The following is a 25,138-nucleotide window of genomic DNA, read 5'->3' as shown; positions in this document are numbered from 1 at the left end:
GACAGACTTGTGATAGGAGTTATAGGTATGCACCAATATGGTTATGGTGTTGGGCCATCCTTTTGCTTTAAAAAAAAAAAATTGTATTATACGTAGAATAGATACTAATAAATCTTGAATTGTCTTAAGAAGAATACTTCACGCTCTTCGAGTGAAGAAGTGGGAGGAAATCTGCTTCTTACTCTCCTCTCCAATATGCCTACGATGGTTCAGTAACATTTAGGTCTGGTGATTGGATAGGCAATGGGAGATGCGTAGCCCAGTGCCATGTTCCGCAAACCTAGATTGGACACACAATCTGGTTGTGTGTATTGGAGCTTTATCATCTAGAAACATGGCATCGTTTGTGAAAAATAATGTTTGCACCATGGGCTGGACCTGGTCACTCAGAATATCAAGGTAATCAGTGACAGTAATTCGTCCCTGTTCACGTGATGGACTTAAATAATACTAAGGTATTGCAGCCCAAACCATTGTTGATCCTTCATTTTTGACTAGTTAGCACAAGACCGTCAAGGATGATGCGCTTGCTTTGACATTCGCCAAACGTAAATGCTCCTTGGTGTTTGAAAAAGTGTGAATTCGTCTGAAAATATGACATATTTTCAATCATCGAGGATTTTTTTTTTTTTGCTCCTTAATCATTGCATGCTCTTTCTAACAACGAGTCGCTTAACAATAGCGACTCAACCATAAATTTCTGCTGGATGCAGTTCTCGCCGAATTGTTTCATAGAAACTGGATTGTTCAAGTAACCAAATTAAGTTCTGCAGTTATTTTTGTGAGAGTAGTTTAAGGACTACAATCCTTTTCAGTATCCAGCGATCTTATTCAGTCAGCTTCGATTTTCTGCCACAATTCATCGTATCATATTTTGTTTTTCCGTACTAAGTGAATACAGACATCACTTTTGATTAACATTTTGATTCATTTTTATCCACACCACCCAAGCGTACGCGGATGATCTTGTCCTCATGCTACAGGCGGACAGCAGAGCCCAAATGGAAGCTACGGCAAACCAGGTCATTGATAGACTACAGAAATGGGCCATCTCAATAACTTGAGAATTTCCTCAACAAAAATTTCCTCGATACTCCTGAAAGGTTCTCTCGACATACGCAGGCCACCGCAAATCAAGATACAGGATACCACAATAAAACTAGCGATAGAACTGAAGCATCGCGGACTTACCCTTGACAGAACTTATCTTGAACCCCACATCTTGTATAATGCAGAAAAAAAAAATTAAGAGGTACTCAGCATTTTTTGTCAGAATTACTTGGAAGAACTGGGGCCTACAGAAGACGACACTCTCCCTCTTCTATAAAGCCATATTTATCCCAGCCCTCTCATATGCCGCGAGTGTCTGGTTTAAAAAAGGCCACCAAGGTAGTCAATAGGAGAAAATTAGGGACTATACAGCGCTCTATCCTATTAACCATCTCCAGGGCATTTTGTACTGTGAGCACGCATACATGCACTCCAGATCCTGGTAGACTTCCTCCCCCTAGACCTGGAAATCATCCGTTGCGGCCTACTCTACCACCTTTCAAAGGAAAGAACAATGACTTGTATTGGTTTCCCCACCAACCCAATCAGTAATACTGTAACAGAGAGGAAACGCCTTACAACCTTCCTTGGACAAATCTGGCAATCCAGATGGATGGACTCAACCAAGGGCACCGGGACCTGGAAATTTATCCCGGTCATCTTGCGAGTCTATCCACACCAGCCTCTCTGGTTCTCACCTGGTTTTTACACCACTTTTCTTCTCACAGGGCACCGATCTTTCAATGCAAAATTGGCTGCCTTCGTATTGTAGAATCACCATTATGTCACTGCGGTAAGGAGCAAACCTGGAAGCATTTAATGCACGATTGCTCCCTCTACGAAGACCTCCGTCGCCAACTCATCGCAAATATCCACTTCAACCTAAAGGATCGGGAGCACCTCATACCTTCGGAGGAGGACGATTACTGGGTTCTCTCACAATTTGCCCAAGAGATGTTACAAGACTAAGGACCTTATCGCGACCACAAACCACTGGTTATCCACTAGTGAATTTCGAACGCCAAATCGCAGGACCGAAAACATCGCACGTAACCACACTCACTAATGACTATATAAGGAACTAAAATGAAAACACCTACATCAAAAACAAGAACTGGGATAGAAGTCAACGTCCCAAACTTAGACCTGCATCTCAAGCATGGAAAAATACCGGACTGAACCATGAGTAACAGTGCAGCTACGCCGCCCAACAGCCACTATTGGTAATCTGAACCGGACTCTCTTGCCTGGTTCCCCTTTCAACTCCCCTTCCCTTGGCAGGAGGGGAGGAGACAGTCCTCCGTCTCTTTCCCCCCGGCCGTCCCCTCCTTTCGTCTGGTGAGGCATGGGCCTGCCTCACTGACTCTCTGGGGTCGCCTTCTCTATCGTCCCCATATTTCTACTCTTCCCCCCGCTCTATCTGTATGCAAGCGAGCACCCTACACGTCCAAATTTAACTACGCCCAAATTGTTTCGCCCACAAAACTTTCGGCCCTTCAAATTCTAGCGATCACTCCACGTGTGTGTTTTTTTTTTTTTTTTTTAAGGTCCTAGCCACTGAAATCTCAGGAAATTAGGTGGTGCAGGACCTGCCAGAGTAATTTTAAACTACTGGTGTACCTGGTCAGCCTCCACGGTGCAAAGTGCGGGCAACTTCGGGCCTCAGCAGGGGTCTGGCGGCTAAATGGCCAGAGGAACAACGATACACAACATTACAAACTTACAAAAGCTATACACTTTTAAATAAGTGGCCTTTACAGTGTTCTGTATCACAAGATAATGTATACCACGCGGAGATGGGAGAAACCCCTGGTGCCGTTTGATCCTAAACACGCTTTACACTCTTGATCCACACTCAGCACCTTCGTTGGATGGCTTTTCTTCCCTTTTCCTTGGGCTAACCCCTCCCTCTTTTGTCTGGTGGAGCCAATGTTCCACTGATTATTGGTGGGATTTCTTCATCCATCTCTATCCTTTCACTCACTTTTTTTTTGTGTACCCCTATACTTCCACATCGCTCTACTTTTTAATTTTTTTAATTTTTTTTAACTTGGTTGCGACCCTACGGAACTAGCTGGAGAATAATGGACATCCTGGTTTACCTCCTAGCGATGTGCATTGGCAGCGTGGGGTCTCATCAGGGGGGCCTGCGGCCAAAAGCTACAACAGAACCCAACATAATACTATACACATACCACACACAACACTTTTTTCTAGCTTTTACGGAGTACTGTATACTTCCCAAGCTTACTTATAGTGCATTTGTGGAAAACCTCCGCTGTCGCCCTCCTCCCCAAGCACTAAGTACACTATACATTATTTCGAGATAGTTGCTCTGGACACATTAATCAAGTCAGCAGTTTTAGTTACCGATACCCCTGCTAAATGTTCACCAACAATTTGACCTCTTTGGAATTCAGACAATTCGGTCATTTTCTTCGTGTAGCTTTTAACGTGTTTCCTTCTCAGTACTACCTGTAAGAAACAAACAAACAAAAAAAAAATCATCACTGCATATTCATAAATACGTCATGCAGCCATTACAAAACCTACTACTTTAATATCAGGTGTTTCCATTAATTTGTCCACCGCCTGTATTTGTTACTTGTCATAAGTTTAAAAATACGCAGGTTGACGATCCGTTTAGAAAATCAAGAAATTTGTTTTTAGATAGAGATAACCGGGAACCTCCCTCCACAATACTTCTCAAAAATTACCTTCTGACTTTCACTGTAAACTTTTAGTAAACCAATTTACCAATATTTATTTCATCAATCACGCCCACATCACTCATTTTGTGAATCATCCTGGCCCATGGAAACTCGCTTTGCCTGTAATCAGCAGAGCTACTAACAAGAATACAATTATACAACTGATTATCATAATTGTAAGGGAAGAAGAATAAAATTTGCATATCTTATATTTAGCATATAAAATAGAGAATTGTTTAACTGATAAATGTTTGATATTGTAATGAAATCCCCACTCTACTTTAAGGGTATAGTCTATTATAATCAGCCCGTGAGGGCTACATTACAATAGTTCCTAACAGGATGACTTTCATCGGCGCTAATTCAAAGTAATCCTAACTCCATATTTAAATAAATACAATTAATTAAGTCATGGGAAGAAGGACCAGGCCAGGCCAGGAAAAAGGATGAAACATTATCAAAAGGGAACAAAATAATTTCCACTGATCAGAGTAGCTCTTTTTTTTTTTTTTACTGGAAGTCAATTATCCAATCTCTGCAATAAACTACTGGGTTATCTACAGCTGTTTAACTAATTAACTGCTTAATTACCGATTATAACTGTTAATTAAACTGGTTCACTTCAAATTTATTTCGATAGTTGAGCAGAACTGTAAAGGGAATGAGAAGATGAAACTGTTATCAAACTATAATAAGAAAATTCATAGCCATAAAAAGTGAAATCGCACAGACTGTGGTGAACTAACACTTTCTGGGAAAACAGAGAGAAAGGAGAAGCTAGCGTAATCAATACATCGTGTTTTTCCATTTATTATAAAAGTCGATTTGTCCTATCTCTCGGATTTTATTTTCTTTCGAAAACTTTCTTTGCATGATGGACCAATTGTTTATCCGTGCGAAGCTGATACGTCAGGGTAATGGTGGTGAAATTTTGTAAGGTTAGAAATAAACTGCTGCCGTGAATAATCTTTATAATCATCAAGTGGAAGGGAGTTGCAGCAGGCTTTACAATTAAGTGAAACGGAAGGCAACAGACAACTAAGGTCAACAGACTTCAGCGTATCTGCCACTAATAGAAAATTATTAAAATATTTCTCCAAAACAGCATTTAAAAATATACTACTTGATGTCACTGAGAACAGGAACCATGCACAGAGATGACATCACCGTTATTTTTTTTTAATACAAGATACTGTATTAACCAAAAAAAAGTGATTTTTCTTAACTTAATTCTCCACGAATTTCATTTTAAATCTTTATCCTTCGGATTGGAGGATAAGGAGTGCAAAATGCGTTTCGAGACCGTATTGGTGTCAGATTTAGGAGCAAGAGAAAACACCTCCTCCCAAGTTGAGAATACCCCCACCTTATAATGTAACTCGGTTGTCTGTCTGTCCATCCGTCTGTCTGTCACAGCATTGTATCTCTGGAACCACTCAACTTATTGACTTGAAAATTTGCATGGGTTGTACATCATGTGGGCCAACAAACGCCATATTGATCGTTGTTGACAAATTTGTCTGCGCGGAGTCTTGCACGGCCCTCACCTGCCAATCGCTTTTCCCCCAAGACTTTAATTGCTTCTCCAGCAAGAATTCGGAGTCGCTTCTCCACACTTGTCATTCGCAACAACTGGAAAGACTCAAATAGACAACGTTTTTCGTCACTTGCTCAGTTTTAGGCCAAGTCGGGGTAATAAAAACATTTTTTCAGTTACCATAAAGCTCTCTATTTGAGATACTACACTAACGACCATTCGTGACTACGGACCCTTCATCATGCGTGCCCGGAATTCATTCAGTAGTTCACCGATTTATTTTTTCAGTTACTGTACTATGGTCGGTAGAGAACTGGGAAGCCGAACTGCCTTTACAAACATATCTCAGATATTCTCAATTGGATTCAGAACTGGAGAATTAGGCGACTAGGGTAGATGTTGGAAATGCTACCCGAACCATACAGATACAATTTTCGCAGGATGGATAGTTGCGTTGTCGTCTTGCAAGAATCCATCGAAATCCGAGTAAAAATTAACCGCTGCAGTGGGAAGTTGACCCGATTCGATAGAAAGATATTCGTTAGAGGTAACACGACCTGACAGTATGAGCAGACCCAGTACGTACCAACAAATACAACCAATACCATCATATCGTCTTCAACCGCTACAGTGGCGGACGTTAGTTAGTCTGGATGAATGGCTTCATAAAGTTCATGCCACACTTTCATTGTGATACAAAACTGATGCAAAAAAAGGGTAAATCGAGAATTGGCCAGACCACACGATCTTTTTCCACTGTTCTACAGTCCAGTATTGGCGTTGGCAGCACCACTCCAAAAATCGAATCTTTCGATTTTTTTTTTTAACGGAAAAAAGTGTAATTAGTACAGGTACACGAAAAATTCCACATTTTCAACTCCCGCCGCATAATTCTGTTGGAAATTGGTCTTTTTTAAATTTCTTTGCCTAAATTAAATTTTCAGTAATTCATTGCACACTGGACCTTCCATTTTGACACTATTCGTTTTAATTTCCAACGGTCTCATTTTTGAAGTAGTGACTTTCCGCTGCATTTCTTCCTTTAGTTGCATTCTCTTTTCGCTTTCCACTCATTTTATACTTATGAGATGGTTCTCTCGACAGACTAGTGATTTCCTTTGTTTTTTTCTCAACTGTGGTTCCTGCTAAACGTACTTTAACAAGTTCCTGAAAGTCTGAAATTTCACTTGTCTTCCCGATGACCTGACCGAAGAAGCCTTAGGAAAACGAACAGTACTTATCTGATACCAAGGAACTTGTGACCATACCATGTGACAACTTATATTTGCATACCGCATGTTTAATTATGACGCCTGTTGACGCCAGTTGCAAAGTCTTCTATTTTTTTGACCAGCAAGTATAGTAATTATGTATGCTTCTGACATACATAATTACTATACTTGGTAATCCTATATTAAAATTTTTCCTTGCTATTGAGTACTCGCTCCTTGGATGGCCAATTCTCTTTTAAACGTTAAGCATCATTCCCATGAAGAAATATATAAGAGAAAGACATATCACGCTTATTCGACTTCTTATCCTTCGAACGGACGCACCAATATATATATATATTAAGTTGTGGATCAAGCTCAACTCAGGAGAGAGGGCAACGTATGGTTGGCTTAAATACACACAAGGGACAACTCAATGTACATTGAGTTGGCTTAAATACACACAAGGGACAACTCAATGTACAGAATTCAAGGCTGGGCGCTAAAGAAATTCATAAAACCATTGATGAATGGAAAATTGGCATTATTGCTCTACAAAGAGAAATACTACTATTCTAGTAAAGATTCAGGGTTTTTCCTTTCTACACGAATTGTTCAGATTGCTCACCAGGTTTGTTCAGATTGAACGCGTATTGTGTCTTTATAATTGCAAATAAAAATCTGGATATTTTTAAAAGTTGTGGCCTCCCAAATGAATTATGCAACATGTATGCATTTCTCTAGTTTCTTGGGTTCCTCCTTTCTTGTGGTGTTATATATCCATCCCACACATCCGATATCACCATTCATCTACAGTATTTCGACAGCGTCCCGTTTTCTGCTAGTTCTGCCAAAATTATCATAAATTCAGACACTGAAGCTAAAGGTCAATTAACTGAAGTGAAATTAAATTATTCAACTACTTTCTAACCCACATAAATTAGATATACTTAATATGTCATTTAATTTTTAGCTCATTTACAATGGCTTCTCATATTGTCTCTTTGTGCGTGTCTGATTTGACTGTTAACTTGACTGCTTATGCTCCCCCAGCAATCATCGAGCCATCACTTCTATTAGAGCTTCAGGATCACCCTTGTTTTCTCTACTTAATGATTCTAGGCTTTTACCCTAAAAAGGTTCAGTGGGAACGCTTTCATAATTCTATTAAACAACTTTCCCGCAGCCTCTACGGACTTCATGAACTTCACAGCTGTTGAACTCGTATTCATCCTTCAAGAGCGCTTGGTTCGTGCCTGCTCTCACCAACCTTTATGAGATTAAGATTTTACGATGGATGCCACAATATTCATAAAGCCAATGTAACTATTGCATCTGTGACACCGGAAAAGCTAGCTTCCACTTGATATTGAAAGATTTAAGCATGCATATCAAGATCGCAAACGATAAATACAGCATTTGAAAAACAAGTTAGTTGATGTACGCAGCGCGTTATATTTCAGGTGTTTTCGATTTTTTTCTTAAATTAAATGATTTTTTTTTTTTTCATTTTATGTGATTAATAGAAGCAAAAAGTAAATATAGTTATTTCTTATCAATTAATTTAGAAGATTAGAACTTTATAGAACACTTTAGAGGGCGTAACCTATTTAACTCTACAGGTTTGCCCTCGAAACTTAAAACTTAGTTCAATTACAACTGTATAATATTAATTACTCTCCCCCCGCATTAACTCTTTTTAAATCTCTTTTCTCTCTGTATCTCTTCACAAGCAACGCCACGTTCACGAGTCTTGCATAACAGTACACGCGAAGCGATCACGGACTGTCTAAAGCTAATAAAACTGCATTAAAACTACATTTAATCTATGAATTTCCTTTTTCCATACAATATGCTTGGAAAAAATAAATAATAATTGCCGGATTTCTATTAGTCCAATTTTAATGAAATTCGGTTTGCCTCGACAAATATTTTTAAAAAGCTCAAATACAAAATTTTATGAAAATCCATCGACTGAAAGTCACTCTTTTGCATGCGGACGTACGGACATGGTGAAGGCAATAGACGCTTAGAATTTATACATGCAAACGCGCTTAATAATTCTTGAAAAATACTGTTCATACTTCCCTTAATTCTGATTCGTAGGTCTTATTATCATTCTTCACTTAATAAAGTACATCGGCGTGACTTATACAATTCTGAACTATTAATGATTCTGCGCCTACTACGGATCGATCACTACCAAGGCCATTTTAGGTGTTCTTTTACCTTCCGATAATATGAACGGTGATACTCCAGTATACCAACAAATCAGGCTTTTCACCCAAACTGATGTTGACCTTGTATTATCAAAAATTATAGTTGCCCAGTTCTTGAAAACCGGAATAAATTAACGAGAAAGCGTGCAACCTCGATAGAAGAGGCCTTATCAGAAAACTCTGATCATCGTGGGACTCGAACCCAACCCAAAATAAAACAAAGTAGACAAAACACTTGTGTAGATTTCCACCATATGATACGTGTATACCACCGAATACTAATACTGTTGCTGAGTAGTACGCGGAAAAAATAAAGGCCATTTGTCTTTCTATATTGGACCACTTTGAAAAGCGTTTGAGAACTCACGCAAATTTAGGATTTTTTTTTTTAATTTTTACAATTTTAAAAACTCTTAAAATAGTTTTTTGAAAAGTTATTTCAATGAGAAGCTGTCTGCTATGAAATGACTAAAATTTATTCTTTTTTTCCCTTTCCTTTTATTGTTTAGCTGATTGCGACATTACTTTTCATTTTTGTTAAATATGATAAACCTTACTTTCTAATATAAAAATCAGCAATATTTGCTAACATATATGAGCAGAACTTTCGTGGCTATTAGTGAACCCACAATAATAAATTCAATTACTCCTGTCTAAGATTGTATCCAAGATATTGTTTTCCAGTAAAGATAATTCGGTAACAGACATTCCCTGTACCCTTCAGCAAATTCGAAATTAATACGGGTGACTAAGGGGACATAATAAAGTGCTTCTAGCGGCTACATTTGCGCGGAGAGCTTTCATTTCCCTTTCAACTTACATCATCGCGCATGCAACCACACCACGAGCAAAATGTAGAAATTAGTGATGCTTAGCACGCTCTCCACAGTGGAAACGTGGCTCCAGGAAAACGTACAATGAAATGAAGCACACGAGGCCAGTTTGTTGACTGAACGCAAAGCGTTTGTTTAAACTGGTGAATGGCAGACAGATGACAGTGGTTTAGAAGCTTATGGTTATCTGTAGTACAGTATATGATGAGCTAAATGTTTGCATAAGTATGTGTGCGTATGGACGTTCTTGAAGCTTACTCTATCTTAGCTTAACGCATATCATACGCAGTACAGAGTACAATTGAAAGCCCCTCAAATATTCGCTAGAACGATAAAATCGAAATGAACAAATTCTTATAAAATCATAAGTGGCAACGACAAAGATCATAACCCGATGCGCATGAAACATTTATGTGAGGATCTAAATGTTAATTGCTAAGCAGTCTGCGTAATTCCAGTACTCTTAGAGCATGGACAATTAAGTATCATACTTTAGATCATATTTTATCAAAAAAGGAAACATTCTTATTACTAAGATAGAAATCTAATTTACCAAACGGATTTATCAAAATGGATTAAACTGCCATCTTCACCCATCACCAAAAATCGGCATTCTGTAGCGATTCTTTTAAGTTTCTGCAATACGAAGTGTGTCTGTGTGTGTGTGATGAGGCATCGCCATCCAGCAGAAGTTTGAAACAGAAAACTGCGCATGTATGACTGCCTACTACATAAAAGACATGTAAAGGTCTGCTAACAAGTTCTGAAGGATATTACTCAGTTGTGTTAAGCCTTAAATAGGTGAAGTGCTTTGTAGTTTATCTAGCATATTATGCTTTCTAGCGCGTTATAAATATACCAGAATATATTATAAATATACTATTAAGTTTATTTATAATATTTATGCAATAGTCTGTGTTCTTAAACTGAGTGCGTATTACACTTTTCTGTTTTCTTGTGGGTAAATGGTGAGTTTTCAAAACGAGGCCGACTAACCCAGCACAGGGACTTCAAACCTTAGAAGCAATTCCCCAATCGACTAGGGATTAAAACCTTAGGCATTTTGTACTCGGCAGGATTATCGATTGTGCCAAGAAGGCCTAAATGGAAAGCGGCTGTTCACATACACTGGTGCTTACCAAAAATATTCTTTTCCTGTAAGGCCACTCGTCTAACAGATAGAAACTACATTATTGGGTTCATGTCCATAATTAGTTCTTCTTATTGCTGAATATAACGCTCCTTGAATAGAAAACTTTTAAAGGGTAAAGCAATAATTAAGTGAACATTCAGTTTCATATAGTGTGATCCCCCCCCCCTCTTTCTCACGCACTCTCACATAGAAAATAAACAACTTGCATGTCATAGACTCGGCTGATGTTGCATTTTTTCTTGTGGTAAATATTAATACGTGCCACTACTTCGAAATATCATTCAGCCGTGAACTCTTCGGCGAACCTCTCCCTGTATTAACGTTAAACGTATAAACACTGCGCACATATATCAATACATCACACGCCAAGGAGACACAGTTCTGTCTGCAAGACGCTCTAACTGGTTTGTTTGTTTGGTTGGTTTTTAGGAGCATTAGCAACTAAGGCCATATTGCTCCAGGAATATGCGGTGGTCATTCCTTAACCTTTCCGCATTCGGTGGTGACGGGCTCGAACCCCGGTCTAATCAAGAAGCGCGTGCTGCGCACTGCTGCTCCTTCCCACCTGGCTACGGAGGCGCCCAGACTCTCTAACGTGGGAAAGCCTAAAATATTTCAGTATTGCATTAGGCTTATTGATCTCATGGTTCCTGTTTCAGTTACTTCTCTCCTATAATAGTAATGTGATATTAAAAGCAAGTGCTGTAAACAGAGGATATTAAATATCTCCATGGTTTCGTATAGAACTGTCCATTAAAAAAAAAAAAAAAAAAAAGATAAAATTAGTACATTAATTTAAAACATGCTTAACGGATAAAACACTGTCACATTTCTCGCACATAGGAGGATCTTGTCGGCCCGCAGCATAAAGGAATGTGCCAGATGACTGTCCTATGCGAAGCCGAGCAAGAACAACTTCCTCTTTAGATCCCTGCACGGACTAGAATGCCACAGTCTGGTTACTACAGGCTTTATTTGATACAAATTGTTTGTGCCCATGCCACGAATCTTACCACTACGAATATATCTTATTATGGATTATTTGCCTGTAGTCTATCATAGAGAATGGACAGTCCAAGATTATTCATTGGAGCCGCTTATTTGGCTGCAGTGTCGGCCAAATCGTTTCCAATAATGCCGCTGTGTTTTGGGATCCAGCAGAAGATGATATCGAATCCATCTTCAAGGAGAGTGTATGTCATCTGTTGAACTGAATCCGGGACAGGTTTAGATGAGTAGTGTATCTCATTGCTGTTAAAGCCTGTAATGTACTCAGTGAATCAATGTGCATAATAAATTGTGGTATTGGCGAGTTCTTATGTGATCCAAGGCTAACTTTATAGCGTGAAGTCCTACAGGTTACATGCTGCATTCAGGAAGAATCTGCTCAGATATAGTAGTTTCTGAAAAAACCTTGAACAGTCTATGCAAACGGGCAAAAAGTCAACATTCAGCTTGGTGTTCTGAATAGAGCTGAAGGAAGACGGGGTATCAGACTTCATCTACTTCTTAAGGGAGAGTTGCATTCTGCTATTTGAGCATGCCAGGTTGGATGGGACTACTTTGGTTGTAGCGCAACTTTGTCTAACCGCGATTTTAAGCTCTATGAGTAGCTTTTCGCCACATCACGTCACGTATACTGAATGGATGGTTGGCAGTCTGACGGGTGTCATAAAGATTTTCCCATCGTGACTCAAAAACAGATGACCACGTGAGGTAGTCCGGCAGGGAGTTTAGCTTAAAAGCATACTGAAGAGACTACTGCTTTCGTCAAAGCAACAAGGTTGGTTCATTTTCTCGACATAGACTTTGGGCAAGAGTTGTTCTTAAGGCATCAGTAGCAATATGAATGGCCTGTTAGTGAATGGAATCAAGCCACAGAAGGAGGCTATTCCTGGAGGACGCATATACCTGAGACCCATAATCCAATTTTGATTGCACCAGTACACGATACAGACGAAGTAAAATGCACCGGTCTGTGTCCCAAGAAATAGAAGAAAAAGCAAGGAGAATGTTCAGTCCTCTCGTGCACTTTGTTCCTAGCTAATGAATATGTTGGACAACTGTCAACTTTTTTTTCAAAAATGAATCCCAAGAATTGTCTCCGCTATCACAAGAGTGGTGCTTTGTCGGAGTCTTAATGCAGGTTCGGGGAGAAGAAGGCCTGAGACAAAAATGGACGCGAATGGTCTTCTCTGGTGTGAATTCCTTGGCAATGGCCATTGCATAAGAGTTAAGGCGCTCAATCGCTTGTTGCAGTTGTCCTTCTATTACTCTCATGTTGCATGACTGGGAGAATATGCTGAAGTCATCAGCAGTAGAATTCATTCTTTACGGTTAGAGAAAGTTTGTTCGGTAATGAAGTTTACTTTGATGGCAAAAAGCATAGCAGTTAAAACAAATCCTTACACTACCCCGTCCTTTTGGCAAAAGACCGAGAGAGTGGATCTTTTACGAACTCGGAAAAAAGACAGGATAGAGTTAAGATTGCAGTTAAGTCTGGAATAATGCATCCATTATAATCCAAGACCTATGAGGGTTGTGTATTTTCCCTTCATTTTCCGGATTTTGTCCCAGACAGTTTTACCTGGTCGTCTGGAAACAGTTGATGAGAAACGGATCCATCATGATTCCTTTTGACTCTGATGGAGAAAATAGCGTGCACGATTAAAAGTTATTAGGTTGGTCGTAGTAAGATATCGTCGGAATATCCCCCAAGCTTTGTTTTGAGCTTTTTTTTTTTTTTTTTTTTTTTTGTTATTGTTTGCTGTTGTGCATTCTACCATGGTTTGTGAATGTTTGGAATTGCAATTGCAGCTGCATGGACGAATACATTCTGTGATGTACGCAATTGCATGATTGACAGTCTCCTCTTAACTGACTTCGGTGATGTCAGAATTTCAGTCCTTGAAAGGCATTCCAGTCAGCCTGATCAGTCTTTAACAGCGGTAACCTAACAGGAAGACACAGTTTCCCATTAATTACGACTATTATAACTTTTATAAGTGTAGTAATCATTTTCATAAGGGTTCTTTTAAGTCGTCGGTTGATTCTGTTGTATGAGAGGTGACCAGGGGATGCCCACAAGGATCGGTTTTTGGACCACTAATGTGGAACCTCGTTTTAGAGGACTGGTTGCATAGGGACTTCGAGCATACAGAGATGGTGGCATATGCCGATGATCTTGTGTTGCTTATTGAAGGAAATACACGGATGCAACTAGAAACCAGGTCACAGCACGTTTTGTTTGAACTTAATAACTGGTGTAGGTTACATAAACTGACTGTATCAGGAACCAAAACAAGGACAATGGTCTTTAAGGATCAATTTTCGAGTAGAAGACCACCGGTTGTTAGAATGAATGGGTCGAGCCTAAAATCGGCAAGGCATTTAAAATATCTCGGCATTATGTTTGACGGATCTTTGCCTTTCAACTCACATGATACTTATCTATCAGAAAAGATGAGGAAATTTATTGGGATGATTGCTCGAATCACTAGAGTTGGCTGGGGAATAAAAGGTAAGGCGCTGAACTTGCTATATGAATGTGTATTTATCCTCATGGTAACGTATGGTGCACCAATTTGGTTTGAACGTGTACGTGGAAAAATATTTACTAGAAAGCTCAGTTCCATTCAAACAGTAATGCTCCTTAGGATGTGCATGGCATGTAGAACTGTGTCGACCCCAGCTTTGCAGATTGTGACTGTAAAATTGCCTATTGATCTGCATTGGCTTACTTCATCCTCCATGGCATTCCCTGTTCTTTTTGGAATGTACAGGTGGACATTTCGGCAGATACCAGGAAGGAAAGTAGAAGAATGTGGGATGATTTGGTAAAAGTCTGGCAAGAGCGTTGGAGTGTTTGTGATAAAGGGCAGATTACAGAAAAAAATGTTCCCAGATTTAAGAAATGCAGCCTCGATAAAATTCAAATGGCTTGCCCCAAACTTACAAGCTATGTTCTTATTAACTGGTCATGATTTAGGCATTAATGAAAGATCTAGTTGCCATTGTGGCGAAAGAGAATCATGGGAACATATTACGTACAACTGTGAGGAGTACTGCAATCTACGAATTGAATTGGTATCTCGGGTTAGTAATCTCAATCGTATGGCAGAAGGCTGCGAGACAATTCTAGTTGATAAACAGGAGAACGTCTTGGCTTTCCAAGCCTTTACAACTGCAATATTTCTTAGGTGGAAGACTTTTCTGCATCTGGAAGCCTTGGATTTGTAATGCGGTATGGTGTATGCCGAATTACCTAGAATTCTGTGAAATCGTGGAGGCTTGAGTCTACTATATCCACTGCAACTCCAGCTCCTTGTGCTGGCATTTCTGCTCTCGGCAGCTTCTAGCGCTGCTGGCTTTCCAACTGACTGTGAACAAATGCAGATCTTTCCAATGAAGTTTGGACTTTGTCTGAAATTTAATTATATATATATTTTATTTTTTATGTAATTTGATTATTTTTAAATTTGTTCATATCAATCTTTTTTGGTCATGGCAAGTTTTTTTCCCTCCCTGTACTTGGACAAACAGGAGAGGGAGTATGTAAGAGTACTGCTAAATTATGTGCAACTGACAGCGGGGTTGCCATTGGTTCGCTTTAATTAATAAATATCAATATCAATCTCCTCCACCTCCAAAGTAAGTGACTGGAGGAGATAAGGGAAGCAGATAGAATTGTATATGACAGAAAACCTAATGGTAGGTATGTGGAAGAAGCTGTTTATTCTGGGTGTGTAATATGTTATGGAGTTTTAGAGGAATCAGCAACTTAGGCCTATTGCGTCGTATGTAATATGTCTGTGCATTGAATGTGTTCTGTGGTCAATTTGCTGTTTGCTGGACGAAAATCCGGAATTACTGGAAAGAAAAAAAAAAAAAAAAAAAATGGTACCCTCGCCCGAGACCAACTAACTTACCACTTTCTTAAAAATATCCATAAAAATTCCTCGCGTCATTGACGGAATTCGAACTGAGGTCTTTTCCATTGGGGGGGACCACGATTATATCAACTGTGCTACCCACGGGGGTGGTTGGTGCAGCAGCGTTTTAGGGTCTATCAGCAACGTAGACTACACCTCTCCGCATACTCGCGTGAGCTCCGTGGTCGACTTGTCCTCCCGCCAGACGAAAAACCCTAGCCTCGGCGAGGTAAACCATGCCCTCCCACCTAAGGCCAACCAACTTAACCACCCTGTGTAAACAGCCCGCAAAACTTCTTCGCTACACATACGGAAGTGGAACTAAAAGGTCCCTTCCACCAGGTGCTAAGAGGAAGGTGATTATATCGTGCTACCAGCGAGGACCATCAACCTGAGATCCTCATATAGGCACAATACGGCTGGAAGTATATTCGACGAATCTGAAAAACTCGGAAACTCGGTCCAACCTGACTTGGCTAACCTCATCAGCCTAAAAGAACGCCATAGCTCTGTCAAGCACAATGGTACAAAAGTGCAAGCATTACAGTGACTGTGGTTAAAAACCTACCTTATTACTAAACGGTGATGTTCTTGTATTCTCTCTATCTTGTGAACTGCTCTGGCCCTCTGTGGTCGTCCCGGAGTATAAAAGAAAATTCACTTCACAGTATACCCACTGGCTAGGTGTATTAATCACATCGCCCAAATTTTGACTAACTTGAAGAGCATAATAGCTGGGCTATTTAGTATAGCAGCCAAAGAAGATAACACGAAGAAGACTCAGTGCCTATCAGCTCAATAAATCGCGTTTTCATTGGTTGGTTTGCTTGATTTGAGGAATCAAAAATACCAAGTTTCTAAGGGAGGAGGGGAGGAATTACGCAACCCTCGTTCGAGGAGGATTAATTCTTTTCACAATCTGTACTTCTTAGGGAAACATTTTACTTTCTTTTTCTGTGGACCATAAGTGTTTCTTCTCTTGTAGAGATTTTCTGGGAATAGCACTTGCGAAAGTATGCAATTTTTCTCTCATGCTTTTCCAAGGAAATCTCCACAATAGAAGGAACCCGCCACTCCCCACAAAAGAAGAAAGAAAGAAAGAAAACGTATTCTGCTAAGAAGCATAGTTTGGAAAAACAGAAGTGAAGCATCTTGTGGTGACGAATAAGGTTCCTTTTCTATGAGTACTTGGAGCTGACTCTTATTATAATGCATTCACTCTAGTTTAAACACCTGAAATGGAAAAATATCCGGTATATAGATGTTCACATTATTCCTAACACTGTGCATCACGCGAACTTCTTTCAGCCCTCCTCCCTACGGATACTGAGCAAAATACATATATACATATAAAAAAATAAAGAAAAAAAGTCGTTTCAACAGCTGTTTATACTTGCGGTCTTTCCGAAATCCGGATCTCGAACTATCTAGTTAGTGATATCAGCACTATTTGACATTTTGTTAAAAATGCTTTGTTTTTTTTTTTTTTTTCTCTTTTGTTTACAATATTTGTTATTATTTCATTTTTACCATAGAAGCGTTGATTTTAACGCGCCTCCCGTTTATTTTCATTATAGGTGATTTATTGTTTATCGTCTTATTTCATTTATCTGAAGAGCATAAAATTACACCTTCAACTATATTTAGTTCTGTTGGGAAATTCATGCCACGAAACGTTCAAGGTTTTCTTCTAAAATACTATCGTTTGAGATAACCCCAGAGATAAATATCGCATGAATTAAAATCATGCGACATTATCAACCCACTGCAGGATGGAAGCCTCCTCAACAATTCATGTTGAGGGTTCCAGTACAGCTTCTGAACTATGGGGCTTCGCACCGTCCAGTTAAACTGAAGTCTCGTCGACGTCAATGAAATAGCCATAATGAAAAGCACAAAATTGTCCCTAATGACACCAAGATAGACGCTACCATCGCAAAACACTGACCCAAAAATGCCAAACCGATGGCGTGCACAATGTAACCCTATGCGTATCTAACGGATTGTGAAGAATAACGTATGGATCTCCCAGAGCCAAAAATCATTTACTTCGCTTATTCACACACCCTTCTAAATGAAAGTGCGCTTTGTCAGAAAAACCAAACTTTGTTCATAATGGAAGGTTCTCGCTCTAAAAGTACACTGAATTCCGTGACAAAGTCAACAAACGTGGCTGGCTGATCTGAATTTTGTACGGAAATCATTTCTATAACTCTTCCTTATTGTACTGTAAGACATCCTTATCCATTGCTAAATTCTTTCTTGATATTCACAGCAAGACTGATCGAGTTTCATAAACCTCTCTGGCGTTCTTAATGGCAGTCAGGGTTTAGGGTTCGGGGTTTAGTTGTAGGGTTTAGGAGCATCAGCGACTAAGGCCCTATTGCCCCTTATAAAGGCCCCCGTAGCCTAGTGGTCAGGCGCGCGGGTGCATAAGTACACGTGCCTCGAGTGACCGGGGTTCAAGCTCGTGACTGCTGAATACGGTGCTGTTTCTTGTATTCTGTCTATCTTGTGAACTCCTCTGACCGTTTGGTCGTCCCGGAGTATAAACAGAAAATTTATTTATTTATTATATATTGTCTGTAAATCGCGTGTGTTCTGTGGTCAATTTGTTTGTTTGCTGAAACAAAAACCTGAGTTGGAGGTTTTTGGGAGGAAAAACCATGGAACCCTCCCCTCAGACCGAGTAACTCAGCCACGTTGTGATAAAGACCCATAATATTTCTCAAATCATCGACAGGACTCAAAATCTGGTCTTTTCCACCCGGTGTGGGGAGGACGGCTGTTCAACCAACTGCCCTACCCACGAGGGCGTTGTTGTTATAGGGTTTTAGGCCATATTGCGCCGTATATATTATGTCTGTAAACTGTGTGTGTTTCTGTGGTCAGTTTGTCTGTTTGCGGAAACAAAAACATTTGGAGTTTTTGGGAGGAAAAACCATGGGACACTCGTCTGAGACCGACTAACCATAAGAATTCCTCTCGTCATTGACGGGATTCGAAAAAGGTCTTTTCTACTCAGTGTGGGAAGGACGGTGATTATACCAACTCTGCTACCCAAGATGGCGGTCGGCCAGCATGACATTCCCTTCGTCTAAATCTCTGCCTGTTATCTGAAACCGATCTACTAACTTTAAGACTGTTTGGTTCGTTTGTCCATGACTCACGCTGAAGTGTTGTCAGCGTATCCCAGTCTTCGACAGTATGTTCCTTAACAATGAATACTTTTTTGCTCAATGCTGTATGCCACCTATTTCCTCACTTCAACTGAAGGGTATTCAATGTTGATAACTAGATCTTCAAATATTTCTCTACTGAGTAAACAGCCTGTAATAAAGATATGCGAGTTTGGTTCAAGTGATCTTTTGGTACAATTTAGCAAGCAGATGTGACCTTGAAATGGGTGGGCAGGGAGAACGAAGAAAGAAGAACAGCAAAAACTATAGGGATTGAAATAAGTAAAAGAGAAAGAAAAAAGGCCGGTGAGCGTAATACTATTTAAAGTCATTCATCAGAGAAAATTGTTCAATGTGCAGGTTGTCACAATTTTAAATTTGTGAGATTTAGACAAAACGTACTTCTACACAACCACTAGACAAAATATTTGTACACTATTCCTAGGAAAAATATCTATATAAGAGCCCCTACACAGAGAACCTGATTTGGGGGGTGGGAGAATTTTTAAATATGATGCTCGAAACACTAATTTGAGTCTAATGATATCAATAGCTGTATCATATTCTTTTTCTTTTTTTCTTTCATATTTTAACCTTGTCGACCGTGCCTCCTCCTGTGAAAATTATTATTAACGCTTCTGTATACACCAATGCTCCTTATATCACAAGGCGGGTAAGTTATTCGATCTCAGGAGAGGGCAGTATGGTTTTTTTCTCCCACAAATTGGTGTTTTCCTCCAGTAAACTGATCACAGTACACACGCAATTGACAGACTTATTATATAGCATGCAATATGGCCCAAGCTGCTGATGCCCCTAAAACTCTACAACAACAAACAATCGAACCCAAATGCCTCCAAACAGATAACTGGCAGAACCACCACTATCCTGTGCCTGAGGACGATATGGATGCATATGTATGTGGTCGAAAGATTAGGTGAGAGTTCGAAATAAATGTCGAAAAGCATTTGAACTTTATGCGTGTCAAGTATTCGTCTAATAAATGGATATATCCAAGAATTCTAAACATATATCTAAGAGTTCTGAGCAAAAGTTTACTAAAAAAAAAACCCGTATATATATATATGACATTACCATGTCCACCGGTAATGTCATGTGTATACAGTTTTATTAAAAATAGGGTATTTTATTAACTACCATTCAGTTTCGGAAAGTTTTCCAATTAGGATGCTGGTTATAATACGATTTTAACTTTTTGCAAGAACTGGCTTAAGAGAAAAACAAGATTATTTCAAAGTGGGCGCTTTGGAATCAATTAGAAAGACTCCATTACGTTTTGGGCATAAGATAAAATAAATAAATTTATTGTCTATGATCCGCAGTAGTCTCGTAAGTTGACAGATAGTGAAAATGCAAGAACATCATCGTATTCAGCAATCATGGAGACTAGAACGAGAGGGGGGGGGGAGATTATTCAAACCACAATGTTTCACTGACTAGTTTTTGATCAGTGTGCGATTAACAGGGATGGCCGATGTAAATTATTCACAAATCTTGCCATAAAATCTGTAACTTTTTTTCTTGTTTTTGTATATTGCATACTATCCATGACTTTATTATTATTATTTCAAATAGAAGTACGAATTACGAGAAGATAAAGAAGGGAAAAAATTAAATTGCCTTTTCAAAAATGCCTTTTTTAAATTTTTTTTTACTGTGACTTAGTTGTTTATTATTTCTCGGATAAAATTCTAGATCATATTAAAGTATCCAGAATAAGACTTTTTCTCTGCTGAGTTTAAGCTCTTTGAAGTGTCGTTAGTCTAATAAGAAGTATTTAGACACATTTGCGTTTATTATAAGCTTTTACTACTTTTCTTTTTATATATAAAATATTCGGAACAGTTGCTCAAAATATCATCTTTAAATAGATTGATCGGGAAATGATTACAGCAGACCTTTTAACTGTTACGAGTCTCAAATATGCACCTTCCGCAACGCGATGAATACTGTATATGTACTTAAGTATCTCGTCCCGAGTTGACACTGTCAGTATACCACTGTCTTCACAAGCAAAATATCTCTCAGCAGTTACGCAGTCCGTGGAGATAACTTTTTTGTCGATGCGAGCCATGTAATCAGGCTAAAAGAAAATATTCGAGTACTTCTTGAAAATTTATGAGAAAGAAGCAAAAGCTTTCGGGTCCATATTCAATAATAATAAAAAAAAGGGGTTTATTCTTTATGACTGATTCCCAAAGCGCTCCAGAAGTTTATCGTCAGCCAATAATGTTGTTACATTAAGTTCTGGATATTGAACTATAATAGTGTTGTACAATGTTGATTATCTTCTGTGGCTTCAATGATCATCATCTTTACTTTATGTAAGTGTAAAATAAGAATTGTTTTTGGCATTACGAGAAAATTAATAATTAAATTTCAAAAAAGGTATAACCACAGACCCCTCATATATTCGAAAATTAAATCGTTTATTAATCATTGAGGTTGAAATGAGGATTTCCCCATACAAAGGCGCATTTAATTTTTGTCAACGTTTGTATCCACTTCAAGATAAAAAAGCTGCTGTACTCTCCATGTTACTGGACTATTCTAAAAGACGTTGTACCTCAGTTTACAACCTGTCTAGAAAGAGTACAGTTACTACTTGTTTGGAGAACGCAATCCCAAACTGATTTTAAACGTTGATATCAGTTGAAATTTCTTTTTTTCACCTTTGGGTAATAATCAATAAACCATTTAATTTGTAAATACACTTGGAGTCTGTTTGTTCGTGTTTTACATTTAAAAATAAGAAAGCTGAAATCATAAGAATAAAAGTACATTAATTTTCTTCTATTATTAATTTTTAGTGCTTAATTTAAATAATGCTGCATTTCGTTTCATAAATTCACATTACTGCGAGTTGGGTGCTATTTTTCGATGGAAAGCGCTCACGTCCTATTCTTTCTGTTTCAATCCCTCCCTCAAAGAAACGATTTCCTGAGCGGAAAACTTCTATTTTCCAACAAAACTGTACATAAGTTAAGATATATCTAAAACAGATGAAGCATTGTGACCTTACTTTCAACTCTAATCCGTAAAATAGAAGTTTACATACAAATGCTTAAAAAGTGAGGCTTTTAACTGATTTTGCAGCAGTTCACTATATCTTGAAAATATTTGGCATCGATTCTGTTTTTTTATGAATTCATGTTCAACAATCGAATAAGAAGAATATACACTAGGACATGTATGCGCTTTTGATTTTTAACCTATTTAGCTTTTTGACTGCAGTAATGAAGAAACGGCTATTAAATAATTACACTTCTTATTCGATTGTTGAACGATTCATAAAAAGAGGAATCGATGCCAAATATTTTATAAACGTTTGCAAAGATGAATCATAAAACTTTCTAGCCGGTGTGGTTCTACGTAGCTTAATCGATAAATACTTCGCTTGTTCAATTGGAATTCGTTGATGACAGTTGGAATGCTGACCAGGATTTTCACCGGATGCTAAGCTGATTCGTCTTAGGGGAGCTCAATGTTTTCCAACCGAAAAACTCTAAACTTTACTTCGGTAAAATAGACAAACCGATATTCAGAGCACTCGCAATTCACAGAGAGATGCTGCTGACGTATTAAGTCTCAAATCGCTGTGACATTAGTTTAGGCAATCCAACTCGAGTCTGTCCAAACTTCGTCAAATATGATTGTGTAAAACTAATTAAGGTTAATGGAAAATAGGTTATTATATATTGTATGTTAACTTCTTAAGATATTCTTAAGTATCTTGTCTTTTCAACCTCCGACCCATGCACTGTCCAGTACTAAAGATTCTGATACCTTTTATGTTTGGATTTTCTTAAAAATTAACTTTATTGTACCGGTATTTAATTTTGGATACATTACTAATATATTTGCTAGCCGTCAAACTCTTTTCTTATATAATTTAATTATTAAATCAAAATAGAAAATAAACAAATAATAACCGATTATATACTGAAACACAAAAGGATATACTTGTTAAGAAAAGCAGAACTTGACCTAAAGCACTTGTAGACGAATATAATTTTCTGTGGTTTCCACAACCATCGATTTCCTACCAAAACATAGAAACACTAGTCCCACTTCATTTCTAAAATTTTGTATAATGCTTATGACTGAAATTACGCTTTAAAACAACAAACATAGTAGTCTTAAAGCTGTTAATATTTTATGCTTATTTTGGTTAGTATACTTATATAAATAATTCTAAAAGACTAGACACCTCACAGAATTACGTATGTCAGGCAGTTAACTGAATTTAACAGTGCATAGTGTTGACTTTGATGGAATGCTTTGTCCCGTTTTAAGAAAGGTTCCGTGGTTAAACGTACCGTATATTAAATTTTACCCAACTAGATTACAGCTAGATAAATTAAGCCCACAGTTTCTAATTTTATTTGAGATTTATTTAAGTTCGTTTTAGATTTACTAGTCAGTCAAGGTAAAATATTTTTACAAATTTTTGACCAATTCATCTCATTATGGAAATTAAAATGACAACGTTTTTGAATTCCTTAATGAATTCTACCAGGGTTTGGATTCAACTGTTTCATCGGGCTTTTCAGTGCCAAAAGTAGTTTGGGTGGATGAAATGGCTCTTTAGATTTCCAACTCTTGTGCACGCTCAACTTTGACGAACAGAATTCATTAAGGAATTTCCTCATTCAATTTAAATATTGGGACTAATTGGGTAAAATTTTTGTAAAGAAATTATCCTGATTTACCAGTAAATCATTTACATTTTTTTTGGTTGAAGAGTGTATTTCTCTAAAAGTAACTTAAGACCACTGTCTTTCCACTACCTAAATTTAGAATACACGAAACAAAACAGTGGTTTTTAATGGCTGCATTGGTTAATGACTGCATCCAATGTAAATTTGAGTAGCATTCTCCTACATAAAGTTAATTTCATGTGTTTTTCCGAAGTTTGTATCTATTACTTCTCATTCACCTAAGAAGATTAAATGAAACGGAGACTTTTATGCAATGCCAACCCCTTAAACACAGAATTTCTGCACTCTTTGAATTATTGGATACTTACTCTGTATAGGCGAGAGAGTCCTTGCTGCCTGGAACCACGGCAGTGCAACTCCGAGGGGATGAGTCCACGGAGATGCAACGTCAGGCGGTAGTGCCAACACTTTGCTGATCGAGGGCGGAGGAACTACGGGATACCTGCCAATTGGCACCACATTAGGCTTAGTCACGTTTTCCAAGATCCCGTCAACGGTGAATTGCTTCGACTGTTTCGTCGGGCTTTCCAGTGCCAAAGAGAGTTCGACTGGATGAAAAGGCTCTTTCGAGTCCTGACTCCTGTGCACACTGACTTTTGCAGAACTGCTGCGGGCTGCTATAGGACATCTGGGATCAGCTTCGTCTGCCAGCAATGATGCTACCGAGAAAGAAATCACTTTAGCCGACGCTTCCTTTCTTCCGAGGGATTTACACACATGCTGGCTGTCCGTTGTTCTGGTGTTTCCAACGGGTGGCGACGAGGTCGTCGTCGAGGTCAGGCCGGACACACCCGTTGGCGACGCTGCTGTATTAGAGGTAGCAGACATGGGGGGAGAGCTAGTAGCTTCTACCAGTGACACAGTTTCCTGTACAGAGAAATTGCTGTCATTTGAACTTAGCTGCATGATACTGTGGACGCGACACCTGACTAGAGAATGACCGACAGCAGAAACACGTGCGTTCACGCATCACGCAAGGCTTTTCGAGCAACCCGACATATCTCTAATAGTAAGCCTGTCCTACCAAGCACACGACATGTTGGTCCTCGACTTTCTTATCTCTTCTTCCGACTCCCTGTGCCACAGATGTAATGCTGAACCCAGAATCTCACCTCCTACTGCCCTTACTGTTGCAACAACCATCCCCCTGGTTACTGGGCTACAGTTTACTTAGCGGAGAGCCGCGAGGGCGGTACTACTGAGCGCTGGCATCACGATGATTGGCAGGAGAGCGTGCCGAGAACCCGCCCAACTGTCAGTATAGTGCCAACAGCAGATGACACAGAGAGTTATAAAATGTCTTATTATAGGCACCACTTCAGGCACGCGCTGTCAGGCTCGGAAACGGGCCACGACGCTTCCGATTACGGCGCTATCTGTCACGATTTGTCAGCCCCGCCGCTGACAGTCGGAGCGGCCCACTCCGAGCGGCTAAGGCGCCACGGGACTGTAAGAATTAGATGTTGCGATGTAGCTCGAAGGAGAAACAGACTGAGGGTGAAATAAAAAAAAAATAAAAGTAACTTCCCCCCCCCCCCTCACTGACGCTGTACGACAGCTTTCCACAACAAA

General features: G+C 39.1%; 1 protein-coding gene across 1 annotated transcript in view; it reads right to left on the bottom strand.

Moving 5' to 3' along the window:
* The window catches only part of LOC150085700 (homeobox protein MSX-1-like), a 49,997-nt gene extending 25,312 nt beyond the window's left edge, over positions 1–24,685 (bottom strand). Inside the window, exon 1 of the mRNA XM_090373457.1 lies at positions 23,875–24,685. Within this exon, the coding sequence (XP_090229583.1) occupies positions 23,875–24,472 (598 nt within the window). The 5' untranslated portion in view covers positions 24,473–24,685. The remainder of the gene's footprint in view (positions 1–23,874) is intronic.
* Positions 24,686–25,138: the final 453 nt, after the last annotated feature.

The sequence above is a fragment of the Mastigoproctus giganteus genome, chromosome 5 (assembly GCF_048544385.1).
Source record: "Mastigoproctus giganteus isolate SK-2022 chromosome 5, ASM4854438v1, whole genome shotgun sequence".
Taxonomy (NCBI): domain Eukaryota; kingdom Metazoa; phylum Arthropoda; class Arachnida; order Uropygi; family Thelyphonidae; genus Mastigoproctus; species Mastigoproctus giganteus.
This window is presented reverse-complemented; position numbering and strand designations above follow the sequence as displayed.